The sequence below is a fragment of the Rhodofomes roseus genome (genome assembly GCF_022264815.1).
Source record: "Rhodofomes roseus strain CIRM-BRFM 1785 chromosome Unknown C8Q71scaffold_9, whole genome shotgun sequence".
NCBI classification, from domain to species: domain Eukaryota; kingdom Fungi; phylum Basidiomycota; class Agaricomycetes; order Polyporales; family Fomitopsidaceae; genus Rhodofomes; species Rhodofomes roseus.
Genome location: NW_025952965.1, coordinates 851173 through 867083, shown reverse-complemented (window position 1 = coordinate 867083; position 15911 = coordinate 851173). Strand labels below are relative to the sequence as shown.

The 15911-nt window shown below is 54.6% G+C and overlaps 6 protein-coding genes across 6 annotated transcripts; 4 read left to right on the top strand and 2 right to left on the bottom strand.

Annotated features, from left to right (window-relative positions):
- Nucleotides 1-16: 16 nt before the first annotated feature.
- C8Q71DRAFT_857565 (uncharacterized protein) lies at nucleotides 17-569 on the top strand (the record flags this gene model as incomplete). The annotated part of the gene is made up of 4 exons (XM_047927423.1): nucleotides 17-133; nucleotides 208-299; nucleotides 368-446; nucleotides 513-569. The coding sequence occupies 4 exons, from the start codon at nucleotides 17-19 to the stop codon at nucleotides 567-569; spliced, it is 345 nt and encodes a 114-aa protein (XP_047779422.1).
- Nucleotides 570-816: 247 nt separating this feature from the next.
- Nucleotides 817-3257, top strand: C8Q71DRAFT_593311 (amidase). The gene is made up of 5 exons (XM_047919571.1): nucleotides 817-1689; nucleotides 1744-1798; nucleotides 1860-1954; nucleotides 2012-2419; nucleotides 2480-3257. The coding sequence occupies exons 1-5, from the start codon at nucleotides 1084-1086 to the stop codon at nucleotides 3047-3049; spliced, it is 1734 nt and encodes a 577-aa protein (XP_047779421.1). The 5' UTR covers nucleotides 817-1083; the 3' UTR covers nucleotides 3050-3257.
- Nucleotides 3258-4953: 1696 nt separating this feature from the next.
- C8Q71DRAFT_757440 (uncharacterized protein) lies at nucleotides 4954-6484 on the top strand. Its single transcript, XM_047923680.1, has 3 exons — nucleotides 4954-5734; nucleotides 5797-6014; nucleotides 6068-6484. The coding sequence occupies exons 1-3, from the start codon at nucleotides 5039-5041 to the stop codon at nucleotides 6240-6242; spliced, it is 1089 nt and encodes a 362-aa protein (XP_047779420.1). The 5' UTR covers nucleotides 4954-5038; the 3' UTR covers nucleotides 6243-6484.
- A 282-nt stretch (nucleotides 6485-6766) lies between these two features.
- Nucleotides 6767-9204, bottom strand: C8Q71DRAFT_723543 (molybdenum cofactor biosynthesis prote; the record flags this gene model as incomplete). Its single annotated transcript, XM_047921589.1, has 8 exons — nucleotides 6767-7596; nucleotides 7676-7847; nucleotides 7923-8146; nucleotides 8199-8422; nucleotides 8484-8604; nucleotides 8662-8829; nucleotides 8889-9023; nucleotides 9081-9204. 8 exons carry the CDS (start codon nucleotides 9202-9204, stop codon nucleotides 6767-6769), a joined length of 1998 nt encoding a protein of 665 aa, XP_047779419.1.
- A 2500-nt stretch (nucleotides 9205-11704) lies between these two features.
- On the bottom strand, nucleotides 11705-13980 carry C8Q71DRAFT_757421 (uncharacterized protein). Its single transcript, XM_047923679.1, has 6 exons — nucleotides 13386-13980; nucleotides 13210-13332; nucleotides 12742-13149; nucleotides 12328-12682; nucleotides 12105-12262; nucleotides 11705-12056 (listed from the first exon to the last, which is right to left on the bottom strand). The coding sequence occupies exons 1-6, from the start codon at nucleotides 13791-13793 to the stop codon at nucleotides 11835-11837; spliced, it is 1674 nt and encodes a 557-aa protein (XP_047779418.1). The 5' UTR covers nucleotides 13794-13980; the 3' UTR covers nucleotides 11705-11834.
- C8Q71DRAFT_834625 (NIPSNAP-domain-containing protein) lies at nucleotides 13976-15571 on the top strand. Its single transcript, XM_047926416.1, has 9 exons — nucleotides 13976-14153; nucleotides 14229-14331; nucleotides 14391-14436; nucleotides 14488-14582; nucleotides 14639-14706; nucleotides 14776-14945; nucleotides 15015-15116; nucleotides 15173-15245; nucleotides 15301-15571. Exons 1-9 carry the CDS (start codon nucleotides 14076-14078, stop codon nucleotides 15367-15369), a joined length of 804 nt encoding a protein of 267 aa, XP_047779417.1. The 5' UTR covers nucleotides 13976-14075; the 3' UTR covers nucleotides 15370-15571.
- Nucleotides 15572-15911: the final 340 nt, after the last annotated feature.

Here is a 15911-nt window from a genome sequence, read left to right as displayed (position 1 = left end):
CCATTCAGAGACGATCATGCCCATCCATGAAACGGAGGACCCGGCGCATCTGTCTGCGCTAGTGGGCGTTGACCATGCAGACTTTCTAGTCTTCTATTCATCTCGTGATGAGGTAGGAACGCTCTGGTGTCCGGTAAGAACTCATTCTGATACGAACTCGAGGCCGCTCATGCCTCTCTGAGCCGCACGCTGATAACATGCCCGCAGGACTGCCGTGAGGTTGATGGCCTCATCCGCAAGGTCTTCGGGCCGAGCGACAGCCCCTCAGCTCTCATCGTTTACGTTGGTCAACGAGCGGCGTACGTCCCTGTCGCGCAGTCTGTCACTCCGTGTTCCCCGGGCATTGACATGGCGCTTGCGGTCCCAGTTGGAAGGATCCGACGAACCCGTTCAGAGGAGAACCGTGGAAGGTCCAATCCGTTCCGACGATAATCAGAGCACGAGATGTGAGTGCTCCTTGGAGCCAATCTCGAGAATGCACCCCTTCTGATCAGCTCGCATTGTCTGACCAGGGCGCTCGGCTCGATGAGGAAATCGACACGCAGCTGGCCTCGTTCACTGAAGCATGATCCAATCGCGGGTGCACACCTCGGGCAGTGGGAATGTCCGGGCAATCCGGTGGGGGCATGACTTTGCCTCGTACCTCCGCCGAGTCTTGTAGGAGCGCCGTCTATGTCGCTGGAATTCAATCTTGAACCCGCGTCTAGTAGCGTGGAGTGTAGCTCATGAAACTTCTCAGCCAGATACAGTCCTTCATGAACCACCGCAATGTCCTCCATAGCGCCTGAAACCTCCGTGAAGGTAGTGGCATTTCGCCGAGAGTGGTTCATCAGCCAGCATTCGGTCCCGCGCTGCGCCCTCTATAGGAACTATGTCCTCGCCCATGGACGAGATTCAGGGCATTACGCCTTCCCGAAGGCGCTTAATGCGATTCGCTTGTATTGGTCAAATCGATCACCATCGCACACTGAGAAGAGTCTTTTCTATCTCCGGCCCACTCGTCAGCTAACTTAAACACTGCACGTAGGAAGATGCAGGGTCGAAGACCCTTCACACTCCCTCAGGTGCCGCACCTCCCTGATCATGTCTCCAGACGGTGACTTTCCCGGTCTTTACAGCAAGGATGGACCCGCCACGAATGCTGACACGTGCGACTGGAGAGAGGTAGCAGCCCACAAGAGAAGGGATAGACAGGCTCTTCTGGATCGACGACCGGAGTGGCGACTGAAGGAGCAGATACCCGAGTCGATGACAGATGTCTCGACCCTGGCAACGGCGCAACTCACTCCGCGGGAGTTCGAGATCGTGCATCTGGACGCTACGTCGCTTGTCGAACGCATCCGTCATCGTCGTTACACTTCGGCCGAGGTTCTCAAAGCTTTTTGCCACGTTGCTGCGATCGCACAGCGGCTTACGAACTGTCTGACGGAGATCATGTTCGAAGAAGGTCTGCAGAGGGCCACGGAACTTGATAGGTTTTTGGAAGAGAAGGGTCAGGTCGTCGGACCGTTACATGGCTTACCCGTGTCAATCAAGGATCACATACGTGTCAAGGGGCATGACACGGCGACAGGTTATATCGCATGGGCGTACAATAGAGTTGCTCATGAAGATGCGACAGTCGTTGATATACTGCGCAAAGCCGGCGCTGTGCTGTATGTGAAAACCGCCAATCCACAGACATTATTGGTTCGTCGTCGATGGTCATCAGTGACTCGCACAGACTGACGGCACCCCGCACAGTCCCTCGAAACCAATAACAATATTTATGGGCGCACGTGCAATCCGTTCAATCGATGTTCGTCCCCTCTACCGCTCCGCTCCAAGAGCTGATGTGAGGCTCATTCGCCGAATCGCAGCGCTCACTCCGGGCGGTAGTAGCGGAGGAGAGAGCTCCCTGATAGCTGTACGAGGAAGCCCGATGGGGATCGGTACAGATATTGGTGGCTCCATTGTAAGTCGTAGGCGTTTTCAGCGTAAAGTTAGACGTTCCCTGAGATCACATCCGCAGCGCGTACCAGCGGCGCATGCAGGACTTTACGGCCTCAAAGGATCAGTCGGCCGCATGCCCCATTCCGGGTTGGAAGGGTCGCATGACGGCATGGACGCGATTGTAGGGGCGCTCGGTCCCCTTGCAACCTCCGCGAGAGACCTGGCCTTGTTCTGTCGAGTCATGCTCCAGTACCAGCCCTGGACCGTAGAACCGCCTCTTCTGGAGATCCCGTGGAAGCAGACCGTAGCCGATGGTCAGGAACTTCCCGAGAAGCTCTCGATCGCCGTTCTGTGGGATGACGGCGTGGTCAAGCCTCATCCGCCCATTCTAGACGCTTTGAAGCGCACGAAGGACGCGTTGGTGGCTGCGGGCCATAATGTGATCTCCTGGGTGCCTGTGGATCACTGGGAGGCGTGGGATTTAATTGTGAGGAAGTCGTAGCCTAAAGTGCCTGTTTCTCAACGCTGACACACCTTGCATTGTCAGCTCAAGCTCTATTTCCTCGACGGAGGTGAAGAGTACCGAGACGCCATGGCCGGTGAGCCAATGGTCCCGCAGTCGGAGTGGATCCTACGCCAGGTGCCTAACGACGGCGGACCCTTCTCGGTGGCAGAGATTTTCAAACTGAACCGGGCGCGGGAGATGTTCCGGTCAAAGTTGATCGCACATTGGAATGGCACGGAGCGGAGGACCACGACAGGGAGGTCGATTGATGCCATCCTCAGTCCGGTTGCTCCGACGCTCGCCCCTCCGCACGACACGACGCGCTGGTGGGGATACACCTCTTACTGGAACTTGATGGACTTTCCGGCGGTGGTATTTCCAACGGGCAGATTCAGGGCACATAACTATACCCCGCTCGATGTCTCCGGAGAAGCCGTCAGTGGTACGCGTCCCCGCACACCGATGGAGGAGTACATCAAAAATCAGTGGGCGCCAGAAACGTACGATAACGCACCCGTGGCTCTGCAGCTCATCGGGAGGCGGTTGAACGAGGAGAAGCTGCTGGGCATGCTCTCCGTCGTCGAGCGGGAATTACATCGTTCGTATGGGTGAAGGACGGAATCAGTAGATATTGCATAATGCATGACGATATTGATGCACGATACCGCGGTGCCGACTTTAAATTCACTGTAAGAACTCGAATGCCACGACGACATACGGGGTTCCGTGAACTCATTCTCTCGTCCGCTGAACACTCGGTAATCACATGTACATGTCAAAGAACAACTCTCACTGACGGGCATCACCGCAATGAGATAACAACGCGTACAACGTGAAGCTTGGAGGCCGATGACGGCGTTTTCCATTCATGCCTGACTGCTGTCCTCGAGATGGAGTGGGTCTCATTCATCTCGCAACAGCAGCTTATGAATACGATGCGGGCATCTCGACATGCCGAAGCAGATGGATTGATCAATGCCGTACAAAAGGACCTAGGTAGAGTTGTGCGATAGGGAAGCCCACCTCGACGTGCGATCTCTGTTCAGTGGCTGGTGGTACATCAAAGATTGAGGAAATAGACTGGGCTACTATTAGGGTAGCCTCCCCGCTTCCTGGATAAGTGCGAGGGTCCGAGTAAGATTGCTTACAGGTCGCAGGGCAATGATATTCGTGTGAGATTATGGCGAACTTTCTCATGAAGGGCCATCAGTCTGTCACTATCTTCAGCACGACCAGGCCGACCCGCATGGTCATTTAATAATCGACACACCTGTGCAAGAGCTCGTGGCCTATCACTGCGGTCGTATGTGCTTATGAGGCGGAGAAACTCGACCCTCTGACGTATATGCCTAGTATAATTGCGCCAAGTCGGAATCGATAGTATAATACGACTGGAGATGACACTTACCGGACTCACCGCCACGCGCGCGCGCTGGCAGGCCTCGGGGCTCAAGACAGATCAGGCGGATCGCATACCTGACTCGAATCTCACCGAGCGGTGTTAGAGCATGTTGCGTACGTCACCCTCGTGTGGCCTCGAGGCTTCAGATTCAGACTAGTACCATTAAACGGTCCTGTGCCCGCGAGCGCACCTGGGCGCAGTACTTGAGATCATAGATCTTGGACTCGGCTGAGGCAAAAGGTGATCGGGATGTCGTTTCAAAGCATCTGGAGAGGAACGCGTCCGCAGCCATGCGGAGAAGCGGTGCAGCCCCGGTGTAGCAGCAGGTTTGTGAGTGTGAGGCAGTATGGCTGCTGAGACAGGCTGAATTGGGATGGCCGTGCGAAACATTTGGGCAGAGTCCCGTGGTGATGCGCTGTCTGTCGCCGCAGTTCACACCTATCCTCCTCACTGCATTTCGGCTTCCCATTGGGATGGGTCGTGACTGAAACACACCACTAGTGGATATGGCCGTCCATTCAGCGTACAGGGAAGCGGACACTCACTCGTCCCGAACTGATCAAGTTAAGTTCCACAAGCCCAGCCTGGCCTCTATTCGCCGCTGTCATCTGTGCTAATAGTTTTCTCGACAGGTTCGACGTGGCAGTCTGAGTGGTCAAAGCCCGTTCAGTCCGCGGATCCGCTACGATAGGCATGCTCTTTCGCATCTCCGCTAATTATCGCAACATTGACTGCTTATTACTCGGAGATGATGTCGAGCTATGCAACACCGAATGTCAGGAATGTCCTCAGCAGCGCGCTGTCCCGAGCGCCGACGTCGGAGATGATACGATTATTTGCTTAAGCGGCAAGTGGCAGAGTCTGTGCCTGCCAACCGGTCAGCTTGGGAAATGGCGGCTCGACTGAGATCCAAGTTGATGCAGAGTAGTGACGGTAGATGCCATGACTCCGCACGGGTTAACCTCCGTCTAAGGTTGCAGGCGCGCGGTGTACTTATTTGTCACTGAGACAGTTTGGAAATACATGCACCCTGACAGGTATAAGAGCCCAGGCAGTCTCATTGCAGACAACATTCCCAAAGTCACCACCTGCGTTCCTGTGCCCGTGCTATTGTACGCTGTAGCCTCTGCTAATTCGTACGTTCCCTCTTGTGTCCCTTGCTCTCTCTTTCTGACACCCACCACGCAGGCCCTCACAAGATGCCCGGACTAAATGCCTCGACGCACAGCATTCTCGTCCTCCAGCACGACAATGCCGAAGAGTTCCTGGAGTGCACGTACCCTACTCTAGAGCGCCACGAAACGTCGGCGAATATCATCCTCGCCCATGCGCTGAAGCGCGTCGGGGCCGAGGTCGCACTTGCCAGTTACCTCCCTTTCTTGACCGACGCACACGCGGAGGCAAGCTTGAGAAGACTCAACCATTCGAGCTACTCCCCACACCGAACCGACGATTCCTTCTGGCTAACGCTATGGAGTGCCACTCCCAGTGGCCACCCAGCACTCGAGCTCGTCCTTTCTTGCCTTAACTGGACGCTAGGCAACTATCCCGTCTTCCTCTGGACCCCCCGGCGACCCGGAACGTTCCCGTCTGATTGGCTCAACCCACGCATCGCTCAGTTGACCGAGCACTTGCGACTCTGCGTGCCTCCCGAGCGCGTCTTTTCCGTCTTCGGCATGACGCAGCTTGTCAAGACCTTTGCACGGCGTTGGTCGTCAGCGACGGGCTTCAGAGTTGACCCGGAACCTTTCTACGCAGCGCATTTCTCATACTGCGACCCGACCACTTTTCAAGCTGCGGACGTATGGTTGCCGCAGGGCCATGCGCTGCGAAAAGCGGGCTATCGCGACCTAGAAGCGGTTGCGCAACTCTGTAAGGAGTTTGCCGATGAATCTGTGAGAACTTTTTTGGTTCGCCGGTGTAGATCACAAACTCACTCGGTCTTTTTGTCGACCAGGTCTTCTTCCCGTTGACAACTGAACGGGCGACGATTGAGGCGCACGAATTAATTATGAAAGGCCAGATTTGGGTCTACGATGCCAGTGGTGACATCGCTACCGTATGCGCTGTCACGCGTAATTCGCTGCATGTGTCTGCCATTACCAAAGTTTACACCACGCCTGCCTGGCGGCGACATGGGTGCGCGGAGTTTCTTGTGCGAGAAGTCACTCGGAGGTATGTCACAAGATATGCTCACCCTCCTCGTCGGAACTAAAGATATCGTGCAGAATCTTGTTTGAGTCGGGCAAAGACTGCGTAGTCCTGTACGTGGGACACGATAATAACGCGCAGCGGGTCTATGACCGGGTCGGGTACGCCGGGCTGTGCGGCAAAGACAAGTCAGATCGTATCGAAGATTCTCTCGAGCTCGGCTTCGTCGGGGCTCACAGAGGACATTGGTGAACGTCCCTCTAGCTTATCACTTTATCTAATGCTACCGACTGAAACGCTATTCGAACCATGTATCCGTAGCACCGCTCTTGATTGCATATTGCACTGGCCTGACATTTTGATGAATTATTCAATAATACTCTTGCAAAGTCTCACATACTGTAGACTCTTCTTAATCGTAGAGGGTTCGTTGCGAGCTTCTCTTGCCCATAATGAACATACCAATCTCAGCTGCCTCGGACCAATCTTTTGGGAGTGTATCGCTACTGGGAGACTCGTCCGGGTATTGCATATACAACTGACCCGCCGCAACAAGAAGGCTACCACACGCAACCAGTCGGCGACGGTCCAGGTCGACGCATATCGCCCTAAGGTTAGCGTGCATCCAGTCCATGCGGGTGGACGACAAGAGCTGCGGTGTTCCCTCATAATGCCGAAACGCATGCGACAGCTCATGGTGTCCAGCATGGTGCCTCAGAGGTGTCTTTTGCTACAAACGTCGTGGCGGCGGAGAAAGATAGGTGTTAACAGGTCAACTACCGTGACTGAACCCTCTGGAAATCGCCGCTTTTACCACCCTCTTTTCTGGACACGACTACATCTCCAATAGTCATCTCCTGCCCGGCGACTGCCTTCAACATGTCCCAAACGGTCAGAAGGCCGATCGACACCGCCGTCAAAGCCTCCATCTCCACCCCGGTCTTCCCCTCGCAAGTAACGTCCGCACGACACTGGATACTGAACCTAGTCCGATCTACCCCGCGTTCCTGACATGTGGTTCCGACATCGGAATCTGAGACAGCCGCGGGGTACTGCGGTGCTTCCGACGCCGAGGATCCAGAAGCTGATCGATGCACTTCTGGCTGCAAGGTCACTGCGATATGAGTGAGCTGCAATGGGTGGCAGAGGGGTATTAGATCGGAAGTTCGCTTGCACGCCATGATGGCGGCCAATTTGGCTACCGTCAGGACATCGCCTTTCGATCGGGCTTTAGCTTTCGCCTTCTCGAGCGGCGTTAGCTGTTCCGCGGGGATAGGCTCCCCTGGGTCCGCCGCGGCGTAGGTCGTCGTCACCAATTCGTAAGCTATTGCTGGGATGTAGATCCGACCTGTCGCCACTGCGCGGCGTTTCGTGGGTTCTTTGTTGGAGATATCGACCATGGACGCTCTGCCGGAATCATCCAGGTGTGTGAGTCGCGAGTTAGGGTTGCCGGCATCCGATGCGGAGGGGCCTTTGGTACTGAATGAATGGGCGGCCAGAGAGGGCGGTCTCAGCAAAACCGGTCTTGCGTGGAATAGAGTTGGCCGGCGCATCGGTGATCGAGATGCGCCCCGCCGGGAAGGAGTCACAGCGACGTTGACGCTTGCTGTAAACGCACGGATCAGCACTGTATCGGTCAGGTAAGAACCAGGAACCAACATGTGGCAGAGGGGAAGAGACTCAACCTCCGATGAGAATCATAGGCCTATTTGTAACAACATCGATATCTTCCATTCCTGCATGCTTCGCTTTCTTGCCCTGAACAGCGAAGCCTATGGTCTGCAGTAGTTCTTCATCTGTAGCACCTGCTCGCATGCGATCGCGCAACGATATCTCTTTGGCGTCGAACAGGCAAACCTGACATGACCAACAGCAGACCGTGAGACCAGCGTCGGTGAGTAAAGTCATATAGATGCCAGATGACGAACGTACCTTGATCTGACCATCCGCAGTGAGTCTCAGGCGGTTGCATGAACTACAGAAGTGATCTGACATGCTGCTGATGAAACCAAAACTACCCTGGTATCCAGGGATGATGTAGGACCGTGCCGTATCGTTGAGCTCGTCGGGAGCTTTGGCGATATTCGGATGCCGTTGCCGGATGCGGGTCAATAGTTGGGTTGACGGGACCATCTTACATTTATCCCACTTGTTACCTGCAGATAGTGAGATGAGTAAATCAGATGCAGCGAAATCGGTAGTCATCACCTGTGAAAGGCATGAATTCGATGAACCGGACCGAAAGTTCCTTATTCCTGGTGAGCTCCAGGAAATCCAGTACCTCGTGGTCGTTCAGCCCTTGAACAACCACGATGTTGAGCTTCACAGACTGCAAGCCTGATGCTAGTGCGGCATCTAGACAGCGAAGTACGGCTTCGTGACCTCGTCGCCGGGTCATTATCTCAAACTTGAAAGGGTCAAGGGTGTCCAGGCTAAGGCGAGTACCACATCAGCCACGCGTCTCTGGCGGCTACGACAATTTGGAATACCGACCTTAAGTTGAGATGTGTAAGCCCATTCTCGACGAGCAACGGCAACCGGCGTTCTAAGGCTATGCCATTGCTGGTCATGCCCACGGATTCAAGCCCGAGTTGCCGAAGTCCATTTAATCGGGCTGGATAGGTGATGAGACGTGTTCGTGCTTCAGAATCCCGAGGCAAGCTGTGCTCACCAACGATGTCGCCGAGACCCTTCCTCACGGTTGGTTCGCCCCCGGTCAACCGAATCTTTGTAACCCCGCTTCGCACGAACAGCTTAGCAAGCCGGATAACTTCGTCGTCTGTGAGGATGTGGTCTCTGGGAGATAGTTCGACGCCTTCGCTTGGCATGCAATAGAAGCCTGTGCAGGAACTGTGTCAGAGGCCCGTCGTCATGTGTGACGAATAGTAGAGCACGTACATCGTAGATTGCATCTCTCTGTCAACGAGATCCGCAGGTAATTGTGCCTTCTCTGAAACGTGTCTACCAGGAAAGGAGAGAAAGGCCGCTCTGTGTCTATCTGAGCTAGTCTCTCCTGTAATGGTGCATAAGTTCCTGCATCACCGCCACAGATGAATATACGTGCCTTAGCCTGGGTGCGTGCCAACACACCGTCGGAGACTTCCTGTGCCAGCCCACAGATTGCTGTGGCCTTGAAACCACGATTCAACCTAGTACTACGTCCTATGGTGGCGCCGGCGCCGTTTGAGTGCAGTACGCGACATCCACGGAACATGACTCGGCCTGAAAGACGAAAGGTCGTCTACGCAGCTCAGTAGTAGGTTTCAGCGGCGACCAGATGGACGTTACGGTCCAAGGTGCTGCCTAGCACATACGACACACGCCGGCTGACTTGACTCGACGGCTTGAGCTTCTTGGTGGCGCCTAAGCCGCGCCTTTACTCAGACGAGCCGTGCAAGGCCGTGCATAGCCGCTCCTCCTAATCCAGTATGCACAGGCGCCCGTTAGCAGCGGTCGACCTTGGACTGTACTGTACGTCGACGTTCAACGTCAACGTTGAACGTTTGAACGTTGAACATCGAATTAGGAATCGCAGTAGCTTGGTGAGAGTGCTCGTATGGCAACTAAAAGTGAGCAGCCTCGTTTCGGGTCACAGGCGCGACAGATCGTGATTCAGATCTTACAGATCGTGATCTTATCTTACCATATCAGGCATGCAATCGCAGACCGGTGACACTCTGTCCACGCTGGGCCCCTTCGTTTGCTCAGGCCTGGCGATTATTGTACTCAGAGTATTGACGTCGTCTTTGAAACACAGAGCGATGAGATGAGTGCATGGGCGGGTGCTTAGTAGCTCATTTTGGCGAAGTTTGGGATTAGGCGCCCGTGCGGGTACTCAGCCTTGCGAGCGCTTCGGTCAACGGTCTCCGCAGTGACTATAGTGGCTATCATTCAAATATTCATGTCTTGAACAGTGCATGGATTGTAAGTTAGGTCGCGCATTTTGACCCGTGTATCCGTCACTGACTGGCAGCTTCCTGTGCTCATTACCCTCAGGATGGACCATTTCCGTTGCGGTGGGTAGCGCTGACCGCTAATGATAGCGGCAACCTGCTCACTCGCTCGGCCGCTCCCCAAACTTAACGACACATTGTAAGGAGGTGCCCTGTGCGGTGTGGTTGAGGTGAAAACTTGCGGGTTGTTTATCGGTATATGCACGGTGAGTAAGTAGATGCACTTGAATACAGCCTCTTCAAGTTCACGGATGCTCTCCGCTTGACCATGCTCCCGCTCTCGCACTTGTCCGCCGTCCGTTCCGAACACCTGTCCACTCCTCGGCCGCTCTGACACTTGTCCGCGTGCCGCTCACCATGGACATCTACGGTGTGTCCTTCGCGCTGCAATGCCTGCCCTGCCATCTCCGAGTAACTAGGCTTGGGCTTCGACCTGTAGATCAAGTTCTCTGCACCAGGGCGGACACTCGAGTATTCCTTCAAGTTCATTGCACATGATACGTCCCCGACTCTCAACACTCCAACATGAGGTGCGCGAATCCGCCCTTTCTCACATCCAGGCGATCAGCCTCCTCTCGCTGACCATCACCTACAACTCCTGTGCACCCCCGGGCCGCTCCGACCTTTGCGTACGCTCACTCGCAATGTCTCGCCGCCCACGCGCGCCGCCTGCCCATCTCCCAACCATCTCCCTCTGTGCGGACATCTGCAGGTTGTGTATGTCTGATACTGTGACGGCGGCGCTGAGGTGGTGCTGTTCACTGGACCCAACCCTGCGGATGATGGCCGCGGTCGACGTTATGCAGGGCAGTTACAGTGTGAATAGCAATGCCCTGCTGGAGCGTGCAGGTACGGTAGTGAATCTTTGGTGGACAGTGGTCGATAGATAAGTTTGCGAGGCTCCTCTTGTGACCTCTGACCCGGGTCGTTTGTATTATCTACATGTATACAAGCTGTGAGCGAACGTCTACATCACCCGCAGAGTCACCACCAGTAATTATTCGCACTTGCCTTTCACTCGCCCGCGTTGATCTGATCACTCGCCGCGTACTACTTCCACCTCTCGCTGCACTCTCGCCTGGACGACTCATCCCCGCTCCACGCGCTCCCTTTTCCGCCGTGCATGCAATCCTTACACAGCACAAGACAGTGGACTTCCCAATGCTTGTCACAAAATTCATTCTAGGATCGATCTACATACAATACTCGTGACAGCGCTGAGCCCAAACCTGATATGACTGGCATATGAGGTTCAAGGAGCATGGTTTGCCCATGTATATTTTCCCGTATGTGTGTAGATACATCCAAATGACAAGTACCCGCACGCGAGAGTCACTGAGAACGCTCGCAAGACTAAGTACCTGCACGGGCGCCTAATCCCAAACTTCGCCAAAATGAGCTACTAAGCACCCGCCCATGCACTCATCTCATCGCTCTGTGTTTTAAAGACGACGGCAATACTCTGAGTATAATAATCGCCAGGCCTGAGCAAACGAAGGGGCCCAGCGTGGACAGAGTGTCACCGGTCTGCGATTGCATGCCTGATATGGTAAGATAAGATCACGATCTGTAAGATCTGAATCACGATCTGTCACGCCTGTGACCCGAAACGAGGCTGCTCACTTTTAGTTGCCATAGCTCGAAATGGACGTCGCGTGAAATGTGATAAGGCGTTAGCAGAGGATATCATGAGCAAGGAGTCCATGATCGCTTCCCATTCTAGGTCGATCCAGAGCGCGACATTAAGCTTAAGCCCCACGATGGTCGCTGATATGTAGGTTCTATTATGCTGTAGCTAATTTGTACATCTTTGAGCTGTCCAATCTAAGAGTACTTGAGACTGAGGCGACAGACATGAAGCAGTATGGGCGCAAAATCCTCTACACAGCAACTACAGCCCTCTCAGCCACACTTCGAAAATTGTCCAAGGCCGCTGTCGGTCTTCTTGAAGCTTGGCTCGGAAATATCGACCAGTTGCTCGCAGATGCAAGTCAGTCGAGGCGAGAACGACTTGGACACTGCATTCTCGTTGGATTGCCTGCCCAGCACCATTGTCCTCGCCTAGTGTCGGTCCTCTCGCGTCGTCACAGAGCGGTTTGTGTAGTGTTTGCCGCTGCGTGATAGTCAGCACAAGCTACAAATGGAAAAACCGAAAACTTACCCAGTTTTGGTTGTCCATCGAATAATCAAACGCGCTCGCATTCAATGTTTCCTCGGTATCCGCATCAACGAGCCAGACCAGCTCGACTGCCTGCCATTCATGTGCGTCGCTGATATCCCCGAGGACGTCTAAGACGATCACATCGCCCGCCCGGGCATCTGTAACCGATAACAATGTCGACAATTTGTAACCCCTTCGGGCCCGTTGAATAGTGATCACTCACTTGCGAAGCTCCGGAATGCCGTATCTGGGCGGGTATCCACGGCATGCGACAGCGGATGATTTTCGTACTCTTGCTTGCCGGCGGTCCCCAAAATAACGAGATTTTGTTCCTCTATCGTAAGTATCTTCTCCGCGCTATCTGCGGTGCGAATAATAGCATCTGGGAACAGTCTGATATTGGTTTCGAGGACACACGAGGCACCGCCACATGCTGCACGCGACAATCGGGACCGGGGTGGGTGGTCGGCCAACGAGAGGTAGGGTATCTTCATTCTAGCTGGTTTCGACTGGGCTTCGGGTCCACATGAGGCGGCCCCACAACGCGTCAGAGAATCCAGATATTGCGTAGCCCTGAGCTAGATGCCGACCAGCTGATGAGTCTTGCAATCTCAGACGCGAAGGAGGACAGACGGACGGTATGCCTTGCGTTTCGTTGGTTCCCTTCCTCTCCGACTGTGAAAGCATTACCACCGCCGAGCCCAAAACTTTGGTCGAACCAGATTTCCGGCACGCGGTTGCTTAGGATGGTGAAGTAGTTGTCGGCCATCTTCATCTCGTCCGGTGAAGCCCGCAGGTAGCGCATCAAGGACAGGAATTCATCTGCCTGGGAGCGATGCATGATGGAGCCGTGGCCAAGCCATGCGAATGACGTGTGAATGTCCGAGATGTATGAAGGGTCTGGCTTAGGGACGTGAATCTCGCGCAGGGAGCTTGACAGGTGTTCATGCGATGGAAGCAGGTGAATGGTGTGAGGGTCATCCGAGCTGGCGAGGCGAGCGCGCAGAGACCTTATGATCTCTGCACGAACGAGGTAATCGTCATCCTATGACCCTGACATGTGAGCTTGCACAAGCGTAAGTTGGACAAGCTGACACGCATTCACCTGTATGTAGCAGTATGGTGTCTTAGCCGCGGCGCAGCCCAGGAAGCGGCCCTGAAAGTACGCGTTCCCCGGTGCGTTGTGAATGTATAGCTTATCCTTTGGACAGCCAGTATGTTTGAGATCCTAGAAGCCAGCACTCAGGGCACACATTACGAACCAACGAGCAATGCACTCACTTCGTACGTCAAGATCCTAGGACTGTTGTTCCATATCACAACTCCTGCAATCGTGTCTTGCAGCCAGGGACCGCATAACAGAGATGTGATGAGAAGGACGTTCGGGAAGCGTGCCCAATTCAATATGACGGCGGTCGTATCAGGGACGTTGGTAGTGACGTTCAATACCCGCTCATAGCTATGAAAATCAACTGAGTCTAGACGGTATGTCACCGGGTACGTTCTGGGGGTGAATCCAATGTCCTTTAGGACTGGCAGGTAGAGGGCGGGTGGGGGTTCTGGCTTCCGCTGCGAAGCGAAGTAGTTGACCACGATGGACAACAGTATCGGGACGGCGACAGTCTGCACAGCGCGAAAGACTGACCGCCAGCTCAACGAAGCCCTAACTTGTTGGAGAGCATCGTCCATAGTGCGCCGCTCAGGGACAGAAGGATATCGAGGCGGCTGAGCAGGTCGTCGACCAAATGTTCTTGCAAGCGGCGGGCTCGATCCCTCGACCAAAGCGCCTGGCCAATTGAGCCATGTGGCAGATAGACGCCCGTTTACCCCGCCCACGTCATCTGACTGTTGCAACGCGCTTGCGCACAAACGCCGCCACTGCGCCGTGCGAGGCCAGCGACCTTACCGCTGTCCGCCATCCTCGCTGTCCTCTATACTCGTCCGCTCTTTTACTTACCCTGGTGCTTCAGTATGCTCTCTTCTCGCAGTGCTCGAGTACTCAAGCCTCGCGTCGTGACATCTCAGGCTAGAAGAGCCATTTCCGTCCAGGTCTGTTGCCGTCGCGCTGCTAGCACGCGCTGAGGTGTTTACGCGTCTGGCCTGGTTGCCTTGCCATTCACGAAGTCAATATTGCATGGATCTCCGGAGGCAAAGCAGGAGGGCGATGTCCAGGTCCAGCAACACTCGAGAGTCGTGGCGCGAGGGAAGTACGTGCATGGCTTCGAGGGTGAGTAGCCGTCATAACGGGAATGAGTGTGTCATTGAATCCAACTATACTATTCCTAGTCCACAAAGTGAAGCCGGATGCCGTCGAGGAGTACAGGAAGGCAGCGTATGTTGTGTCCAGCGTCACATGTTCTTGCTCTCACGGGCGCATCTGTAGCGAGCAGTATTACTCTATCATCAAGGACGACCCGGAGCTGCACGTCAAGCTGACGGGTAGCTGGGAAACTGTTCTTGGGGAACAAGATACGTTCGGTAGGTGCTAGCATTACGCTCCGGGTGAGCGTTGTCTGACTGCGACGCGGCCGCAGTCCACATTCTGGAATACGAGAACTACAAGGGTTATGACATGACCACCAAGAAGATTCGAGATTCTGACGTGAGTGAATCCCCATTTCCTCTGATTGAGGTCCGCAGATCGGACAACTGAATGGACGCCGTACGATAGTACATCAAAGCATACCGAAAGATGTTACCTCATCTTGTCTCCCGCAGCTCGCAATTGAACCAGGAGTTTGCGATATTACCGACGGCACCGCCCCATTCTGAAGGTGGTATCTTCGAGCTTCGCACCTATCAATTGCATCCGGGAACCTTGCTTCAATGGGAACATACCTGGTAGGTCATTCTTATCTCCCATTCGCTAGCGTCGGTATTAATGAACTATCTCGGTTCTCGACCTCATAGGCGCAAAGGGATCGAGGCCCGACGAAAGTTTGTGGAACCTGTCGGTGCTTGGTTCTCCCAGGTCGGACGCCTTCACCAAGTTCATCACATGTGGCAATATCCGTACGTTACCGAGTAATGTCCGTTCTCATAGCCGTATGATCAGCTGTCTTCTCTAGTGACCTTCAGACCCGCAAGGAGACGCGGGAGAAGGCTTGGAAGCTGGATGGATGGGCCGAGACTGTGTCGAAGGTGAGCTATTTCCACAGGGTGCTGGATACAGAACCTAATACCGCCGTGACGCCAGACGGCCGAGTATTCCATGCTGATGGATGCGATAATACTGGAGCCGCTACCGTACAGCCCCTTGAAATGAACGCAGTCTGCATCCGGTGGGCTTCATTCGGCGTAGATGGATTGCCATTGGATAGCCAGGTTGGGATATAGCCACAGTATCGCGCTGCAGAGGAAAGGCAGGGGATTGCCTTGAATGGGCGAGGGCGGCGCACAGAGATATTTGGCGACTGGAATGTATGTAAAATATGAGTCACCCAAGCTCTGATTGCTGTTTGAGTTCACTTCCGAGACGACAACTCGGCACGACGCGATAAGAAGCCAATAGCGTGGGTGACAGTAGGTCCCAAGTAGGTCCAGGCCAGACCCTCTCGCTCCGCACAGGGGTGAATCGCGCTCGCGTTACGTTTGGGGCGTCATCTCGGAGGACACCAGACACGGAGACGCAGCGCTGGGTGGGCCTTGTGGGAAGCGGCTGGGTGGGGGAAGGTGATGCTGAGTGAGCGGGTGTAGCCTTCGCATGACCGGGAGTGCCGAAGAGTGACTGGTGTTGATATGATGCAGACGAGATAATCACAGCGGAATCGCACTGCCCGCATGATAATATACGAAGCCCGCTCTTGT

Coding starts and splice junctions, on each gene's coding strand:
- C8Q71DRAFT_834625 (XM_047926416.1), top strand. CDS start 14,076: ATGCTCTCTTCTCGCAGTGCTCGAGTACTCAAGCCTCGCGTCGTGACA. Junction 14,437..14,487: donor GAGGAGTACAGGAAGGCAGC/GTATGTTGTGTC, acceptor GCGCATCTGTAG/CGAGCAGTATTACTCTATCA. Junction 14,707..14,775: donor AGAAGATTCGAGATTCTGAC/GTGAGTGAATCC, acceptor GCCGTACGATAG/TACATCAAAGCATACCGAAA.
- C8Q71DRAFT_593311 (XM_047919571.1), top strand. CDS start 1,084: ATGTCTCCAGACGGTGACTTTCCCGGTCTTTACAGCAAGGATGGACCC. Junction 1,690..1,743: donor CCAATCCACAGACATTATTG/GTTCGTCGTCGA, acceptor CACCCCGCACAG/TCCCTCGAAACCAATAACAA. Junction 1,955..2,011: donor CAGATATTGGTGGCTCCATT/GTAAGTCGTAGG, acceptor TCACATCCGCAG/CGCGTACCAGCGGCGCATGC.
- C8Q71DRAFT_757440 (XM_047923680.1), top strand. CDS start 5,039: ATGCCCGGACTAAATGCCTCGACGCACAGCATTCTCGTCCTCCAGCAC. Junction 5,735..5,796: donor AGGAGTTTGCCGATGAATCT/GTGAGAACTTTT, acceptor TTTGTCGACCAG/GTCTTCTTCCCGTTGACAAC. Junction 6,015..6,067: donor GTGCGAGAAGTCACTCGGAG/GTATGTCACAAG, acceptor GATATCGTGCAG/AATCTTGTTTGAGTCGGGCA.
- C8Q71DRAFT_757421 (XM_047923679.1), bottom strand. CDS start 13,793: ATGGACGATGCTCTCCAACAAGTTAGGGCTTCGTTGAGCTGGCGGTCA. Junction 13,150..13,209: donor CACCATACTGCTACATACAG/GTGAATGCGTGT, acceptor TCAGGGTCATAG/GATGACGATTACCTCGTTCG. Junction 12,263..12,327: donor GGCATTCCGGAGCTTCGCAA/GTGAGTGATCAC, acceptor TATCGGTTACAG/ATGCCCGGGCGGGCGATGTG.